Source organism: Manis pentadactyla, chromosome 4, assembly GCF_030020395.1.
Source record: "Manis pentadactyla isolate mManPen7 chromosome 4, mManPen7.hap1, whole genome shotgun sequence".
NCBI lineage: Eukaryota > Metazoa > Chordata > Mammalia > Pholidota > Manidae > Manis > Manis pentadactyla.
In genome coordinates, this window is record NC_080022.1 from 168,829,531 (window position 1) to 168,837,197 (window position 7,667).

The 7,667-nt window shown below is 55.3% G+C and overlaps 1 protein-coding gene across 1 annotated transcript; it reads right to left on the reverse strand.

Annotated features, from left to right (window-relative positions):
- Positions 1-176: 176 nt before the first annotated feature.
- NR1D1 (nuclear receptor subfamily 1 group D member 1) lies at positions 177-7,582 on the reverse strand. Its single transcript, XM_036930432.2, has 8 exons — positions 6,956-7,582; positions 3,980-4,318; positions 3,611-3,699; positions 3,363-3,507; positions 2,354-2,997; positions 1,859-2,044; positions 1,150-1,360; positions 177-507 (listed from the first exon to the last, which is right to left on the reverse strand). Exons 1-8 carry the CDS (start codon positions 6,984-6,986, stop codon positions 308-310), a joined length of 1,845 nt encoding a protein of 614 aa, XP_036786327.2. The 5' UTR covers positions 6,987-7,582; the 3' UTR covers positions 177-307.
- Between the last annotated feature and the right edge of the window lie 85 nt (positions 7,583-7,667).

Sequence of the window (7,667 nt, forward strand, 5' to 3'; positions counted from 1 at the left end):
CACACACCACAGAAGCCAGCTCAGCTGTGAACTATTGGATTTGAGACAGTAACAGAACAAACTGGGGGGCTGGAGAATCAGGTGGGGGAGAGTGGTTTAAATAGGGGAGAACGGGGAGGTTCAGTGATGGGGGAGGGGGGCAGTTATTTACAAGAAGGCTCGGGGGGGCCAGAGGCTCATCTTGGAATATTTTATAACAATATAAATAAGATTCTGGTTTGCTTTTCCTTTTCGTCTCGTAAAGGAGAGAGAAGTGCAGAGTTCGATTCTGTACAAGGGGGCAGCGGCAGAAGGCCGGCCGGGCGGGTCACTGGGCGTCCACCCGGAAGGACAGCAGCTTCTCGGAATGCATGTTGTTCAGGGTCCGCAGGTCCGGCAGCTTGAGCAGCAGCTTGGTGAAGCGGGAAGTCTCCGAGGGCCGGTTCTTCAGCACCAGAGCCCGAAGAGCCCGCAGCAGCGTCTCCTGGAGCTGCTCCACCGAAGCGGAATTCTCCATGCCCGAGCGGTCTGTGGGGAAGACGACAGCAGTGAGGCAGGCTCCCTGAGCTCCTCTGACGAGGAACCGGAGGTCTGCGAGGACGTGGCGGGCAATACAGCCTCTCCCTGAGGCCCCTCAGAGGGCTGATGGCAAAGGAGAGGGTGCACAACTCCTTCTCCCAGGCCTCTGTCCCGAAAGCAGGAGGGGCCTGAGAGCTGGGAGCACAGGCTCAGCAAGGCTGGTCACCTCTCACCCCACAAGGCCACTCTCCTGCCCAGAGCAGGCCAAACATGTCCAAGCTCCCTTGCTTTTTGCTCTGTAGTTCCCTCTGCCTGGGATGCCCTTCCCCCTCTCTCTGCCTGGCAATATCTTACTTGTCCTTTGAGGCCCCACTCAAGTGTCACCTCCTTCCCCAGCTCCCCCGGGCAGAAATAGTTGTCTGTGCTTCCAAAGCCTTTGGTTCATGCTTCTACTGTGACACTTATCTCACTGTTTTATAATTAGTTGGGCATAAGTCTTGTCTCCCAAGCTAGATGTGTCTGAATCATGTCTGTATCCCCCAGTGCCCAGTGCTGGGCCTGGCATAGAGTAGGTACTCCATAAAAGGTGTGTTGAATTGAACTGCGTCCGCCTCCTCCCCCAGGTCAGGCTCAGGCGAGAGCTTGACCTACCTGCAGAGACAAGCACCACCGCGGTGAAGAGGCCCAGCTCTTCCTCGGTAAGCGCCAGGGAGTTGAGCTTCTCACTGAAGTCGAACATGGCATTGAGCAGGTCCCCCATGCCCATGGCGCCAAGCTCCTGCAGGCTGTAGGTGGTGCGGCTCAGGAACATCACTGTCTGGTCCTTCACGTTGAACAGTGATGCAAAGCGCACCATCAGCACCTAAAGGCGAGGGTCAATCATCCTGGGTAGGTGGGAGGAGCAGTTGCCAAATCCCCCCTATGGTGTTCTGCCTTAGATCTCTCAGTGAAGAGTTGGGGTAGTGTCTGAGGAACAGGTGGAAGGATGGGGAACATCCCACTGGCTTTAGAATCCAGCAGGCCTGGATCTAAGTCTCAACTTCATCACTACCTATGACATTGGGCAAAGTCACAAAAGTTTGCCAAAGTTTATTGGCTCATGTCTAGAATGGGAGTAGCAATGTACCCTGTGGGTTAGTTTAAGGTAATGGGTTGTGATTAGACCCCAGCTGAGATGACAGACATCCCAAATGTCCTGAGCCAGGAGTGGGAGGAATTTTGCACCCCGTTCATCAGTCAGTCTGCAAGGACAAAGATGCTGGGTTCCAAAGTCTTTCAGAGCCCCTGCCTACCCCAGACGCCAAGCCTGCTGCTGGAGCCTTCCCAAAGTCAAGAGCAGGGATCACAGAGGGTCACTCACCTCAAAGGTGCCAGCCTTAAGGAGGGTGACCTGGTCATGCTGAGAAAGATCACGGAAGCCGGGGATGTGCTTGGCAAACTCTACCACTTCCCGCACAGCAGGTGTGAAGCTCATGGAGAAATCTTCCCAGATCTCTTGCACAGTTCGCCCACTGCATCCATGCGGGTACATGTTCATGGGACATGCCTGGAAGAGGAAGAGATTTGAGGAGGAGAATATCAGTTGGGCTGGCTCAGATGGGCTCCCCCAGCAGGGCTGGGCCCCAGATTCTGCCTGGATAAGGAGATGTGGCCCTGGAAGATGGGTCTGTCAGGTTAAGTGGCAATCAGGGGCCAGGTAGAGATCAGGGATTCCCAGGCAGAGCCCTTACTGCAGGGCCGAGCATCCTCCCCTGGGAAGAGGATATCCCTGCATTAGTCTCTGGGCACACCCAGCTGCCCTATACTAAATTCATTCTCCCAGACCCTCTGCCCCCCTCGCCCCCAGTGCCCTCACCAGCAGAACATTCCTGGAGTTGCCCTGCCGTGAACTGTTGGCAGGTGCTTCGCCTTCCGGGGTGGGATACACGTGGGTGGGGCACAGACGGTGCCCATTGCTGTTGGGCTGCTGACAGCTGTGGTGGGCAGGGCCAGGGTGCCAGGCCGGAGGATAGGAGGAGGGAGGCTGGCGTAAGCCATTCAGGGCCTCATTATGACGCTGGGCAGCCATGACATTGTTGTCATTGGGGACAGGCGGGCAGCCCTGATTTTCCCAGCAATGTGGAGTGGTGGCCGGAGGGGTACCCGATGCATGGTTGGCATTGAAGTTGCCAGGTGAGGTGCCCAGCTTGTCATGTGCATAAGTGAAGATCTCTCGGTGAGCTCGAGCCACCTGGGATATCACATCCTCTACTGTAGGCTCTGGACTTGGGGATCGGGGAGGCGTCAGTTGTTGTGGGAACTGGGAGAAGCCCACCAGGGGTGAAGGGGTTGGAGCTGGAGGTGGTGAGGGGCCCATGGGGCCTGGAGTCGGGTGCTGGGTGGGTGCAGTCTCCAGCAAGCACTGGCTGCTCAACTGATTGTTGGCCAAGTTCATGGCACTCTGCATTTCGGCGAGCATCCGCTGCTTCTCTCGTTTGGGGATGCGCCCAAAACGCACAGCTGTGACAGGATGAGAGCCATGTCAGGAAGTTCTCATACACACTCACATGCTTCTCTTCCTTCCTTCCTCCTGAAGGGCAAGACCCTGAAGGCTTGGGGTTCCACATCAAAACTAAAACTGGCAGGGCCATGCCTATTGAGGAGGTTTTCCAAGTAGGGATTGTGGTAGGAGTGACAAAGGCACTAATGGGAAAGAAATGTGTGTTTACCCAAGAGGATGAAATATGGGTGCCCCTATGCAAATGAGACAGCAATGATGTGTCTCGATTTGGGACTTTTTTGAAAGGGAGGGATTAATTCAGAAACTTTGGGTGGTAGGAAGGGGGAGGGCTTGGGGATGCTGTGAAGCAATAGTGCTGCCTCACCATCTCGAGACATGCCCACGGAGAGACACTTTTTGAAGCGACACTGCTGGCAGCGGTTGCGATTGATTCTGACGATGGAGCAGTTCTCATTTTTCAGACACCTTTTGTACTGGATGTTCTGCTGGATGCTCCGACGGAAAAAGCCCTGGGGGGCAGGGGTGGCTAGTGAGCATCTCCGTCTAGGCTGGGTCTGTATGTCCTGGGGAAGGAGGTCACTGCCCCCTGCCCTCACTCCCAAACTGCCTCACCTTGCAGCCCTCACAGGCGTGCACGCCATAGTGGAAGCCCGAAGCAACGTCCCCACACACTTTACACAGCAGCACCATGCCGTTCAGCTCTGAAGGAAGAGAGGGGCAGTGGGTGAGCAGGACTATATGAGTGGCCAGGGATATGAAGGTCTTCTGGGCTGCAGATTCTGGGGGAAAGCTAGGGAGGAGCTCCAGTATATGGGGCACCTGAATGACCAGACTGGGCCAGACAGACATCAATTGGTGCAACTCTAGCAGAAATCCCTGAGGCCAGGGCCTACCTACCCTGGGATAACTCACGTGAACACCAACTCCCAACCTAGGCCTGGCTGCCTTCCCTTCCCTCCAATCAGTTGGAAATATACTCACTAGTGATGTTACTGGCACTCTTACTGGGAGAAACTCGACTGCTGTCTTCCAGAGCCACTTGCAGACCCCCTGGAGGGCTCCCATTATAGAAAGAGGAAGAGGAGGATGACGATGAAGATGTCGAAGAAGGGGAGCTATCATCACTCAAGCTGGGTGGAATGCTCCCAAAGGAGCGAGCTGGGTCCTGGGTGAGGGAGCCAGTGGGCGATGGTGGGAAGTAGGCAGGGCAACCTTGGGTTAGGGACTGGAAGCTGCCATTTGAGCTGTCACTGTAGAGGGACTCAGGGCTGGTGCGGCTTGGAGAGGAGCTGCTGGAGCCAATGTACGTGATGACACCACCTGGCAGGAGAACACAAGGAAAGGGGGTGTCAGTGGCCATGTATCTTTGGTCCTAGGGCTCTGCTCATCCCCCACCTGTCTCCCCAAAACATTGCTGGATGCTCAGAAGTTAACCATGTGGAACCACATCTTGCAGTCCCCAGAAGAGCCACAATGAGCAACTCCCTCACTCATGACCCTTTGCAGGGTACATTCAGCTTCTGCCTTGTGTGAGATGCCTCCCTAGTGACATGACCTCTGTGGGCATCTCACATACATAACCCCCTGCCCTGGACACCTTCCTGGGGAGTATGCACTGCGCTAATGACTTTGTTGTCTGTGGCAGAATTCAGGATGGGATGAGCAGCTGAGACCCGTTCATAATGGCCAGTCTTCAAAAAAAAAAAAAAAAGCTGTTGATTTTAACACCAAGACCATTCCAGGGATGAGACCACAGAGGGCTAGCTAGCCAGCAGTGAGGAAAGTCAAGGTCTTACAAAAGCAAGACAGATTTCTCAAAACTGGAAGATGTATTCTCCTAAGGTCCTGAAAGTACTGAAAATCTGCCTACCCTGGTTCCCCTCACCTCTAAGAGCAAGAGTCAAAGTGGACTCTCCCTCTGATCCAGGAAAGTCTTAACAGTGCAAGTTGCAGGAGGTGGACACAAAGGACAAAGTGTCCAACCTAGGGCTTTGAAATTCCCCCTTCCAGATCTCTCAGCCTGGTGGCAATGACCTTGGCTCTCTGGCCATTCAGGGACTTCAGCCTTCTGGTTATACTGCCAACTAGGTGGCCATGTTCCCATGGTATTAGCAGGAGAAAAAGGTGACCTACCTGCCACACCTTTCCCAAGCACCTAACTTGGCCCACCAAGGGTGGGGTGGGAAAAGGGAGGATCGCAGGACACGTGTGAATTGACACAGACCACACCACCTGCCTCCAGAGGCACATGTCTTGCTCACCCACTGACATACACTAAGCTGGGCAGGGCAACCCTAAAATAGCTCAAGGTTGGTCAGGGTGAACCCAGCTTCCTGTAAAGCAGTTGCACAACAGATCAGCCTCTACAGTTTCAGGACTGAGGTGGGGAGATGAGATATTTATTAGGTGGCAGATGAACTTGACCTAGTTCACCCAACCCCAGAAGGGGAGTAAGACCTTCAAAAGAAGAGACTTCCAACCTGGAAGTGAGGGGAATGCTCAAAAGAGTCTGGTTTTAGATCTACATCTATCACCACCTAAAGGAAATCAACTCCACTCTCTGCATCTGTTTACCTTTCTGTGAAAAAAAAAAAAAGGTGAAAGAGACTTAATATCCTTTCAGCTGTGATTCTGGAATGTAGTTGTTTGGGGGAAGTCCCTTACTTAGGAGGCAAACTGCAGCTTGTTTGGTGGTGGTGGGAGGGCAATGTTTGCAGGACTAAGATGTTTGGAGAACAGAAAGAATTCGGAATATGGAGAAGCTGAGTCTAAAAGCAGTACAGTGAAGTAGGTGCAAACAGAATAAAGAGGAAAGGAATGAGGAGAAGGTGGCTAGATGTGAGGTCCCTTTGAGGAGTGTAAACATGAGGCCATGAGAGGTCAGGGATGGCTCCATCTTACTCCGCTTGGTGATAGGCAGGAGGGGGTGCCCGGCAGGCTGACAGGAAAAGGAGGCAGGCGGCTGCGGTGAGTCAGCCCAGCTTCACCCAGATCTCAGCGGGGCGGGGCGGGAGCCAGCCCTCAGCCGGCCTCACGTACCAGCTCCACGTGTGCTTCTTGCACGTGGATCCCCAACGAGGAACCCCGGAACTCGAGGCCCCGCCCTCTCTGTTTCCCGTCAATCCGCAGCAGCAGCCCCGCCCCCGTCCCGCCCCAGCGTCCGGATCCTGGGCCGGGCCGCAACTGCGAGCTAGGCTAGAAGAACCGACTGGAGAAGAGATGGTAACACGCGTTGCCCGGGCGACCTGGGGGGCGGAGCTCATTATGTAACGGGGCCGAGAAGCAACCACCAATGGGGTGGCGGCCGCGGCTTCTGCTGAATGAAAACAAACGCAGCACGTGGGCTCGGCTCCGCAGCCATGTGAGCCCTCCCGGCAGGCCGGGTGCCGTGGGTGTCCTCCCTGGGACCAAGCACCACTCTCCCGGCTCCACAGGTGCCGCGCCCTGAGGATTCCCCAGGGAGATTCGACCCTTCCCCAGGCCCCACCTGCCTGGAGCCCCGATCGCCTCACGGCTTCTCAGGCACCCTCGAGCCTGCGGAAACTAGGGAAAGAGGAAGAGAGGAAAGAGGGATTCTCTTTCCGAGAAGGCCAGGCATGCCACACTGCAGGGGATGGACAGATGGGGGCGTTTGGGGCACTGTTAAAAAGCTCCCAGCCCCTCTAAACTGTTCCTCTCACCATACCTACCCGCTTAACGTTTCCTTCTCCCCATGATCTGAGTGCTTCGGCTAAAAGAAGCACTGGGACTCGGGTGGCGGTGGGGAGCCTCCGGGCGCATTCCCAGGCTGAACAACCCGCTTTGGAAATTCCAGCCTATGATCCCCATCATGTTAGCAAATCTACGGAAGGAGGGAGTTCCCAGTACCTTGCAAAGTTCCTCTTGTTCTAAGACATAGATGGGAGTGAGGAGACAGTGACAGAGGGAGGATGATGATAGTAAAAGGAATCTCAGTACCTGTGTTGTTGTTGGAGTCCAGGGTCGTCATGTCTTCACCAGCTGAGGGCAGTCATTCAAACTGGACCTTGACACAAACTGGAGGCTGCAATTGCCGCTTTCGCCCCCTTGGCACTGGCTGAGGGTGAGGACTGGACCCCGCGGCTCACGATCAGGATCCGAGGCACCCTGCAGCAAGGTCTTGCGGTGGTCGAACTGCAGCCCTGCACAAGGGTAGGACGCTGAAGTAACCGAGGTCTGCTTTGCATGAGAAGGGCAAAAAGAGTATGGGGGAGGAGGAAGGGGAATCGCCTGAAGTTGTTCTGGCTAAAAGGAAGCAAGGAAGGTCGGGTCTCTGCAGTGCACGGGATGTCACTGCCTGACGACTCCACAGCGCTGCAGGGTAGCGAATCTAGAGCTGCCGGTGCAAAAGTCCCACAGGGAGAGAGGTTGCAGTCAGCAAGTAAGTAGGTGATGGGGAGAAACGGGGCACCCAGGCGCAAAGAAGAGAGACTTGTGCCCTGCTACGTTCCCTCGGCAGCAATATTTCACTCTGCCAATCTCAGCCGCCTTTTGCCCCAGCCTTTTTTCCTGGGACAGAGGGCTCTGCGCAGGCGCCAGCAACCCAGGGTTCCCGGGCTGCACGCGGCCCTGGAGCAGGTACCATGTGATCCCAGGGAGCGCCTCGTGCCCCAGTGACACACTTTTCCAGCAGCAGGCACGTTGAGCTCTG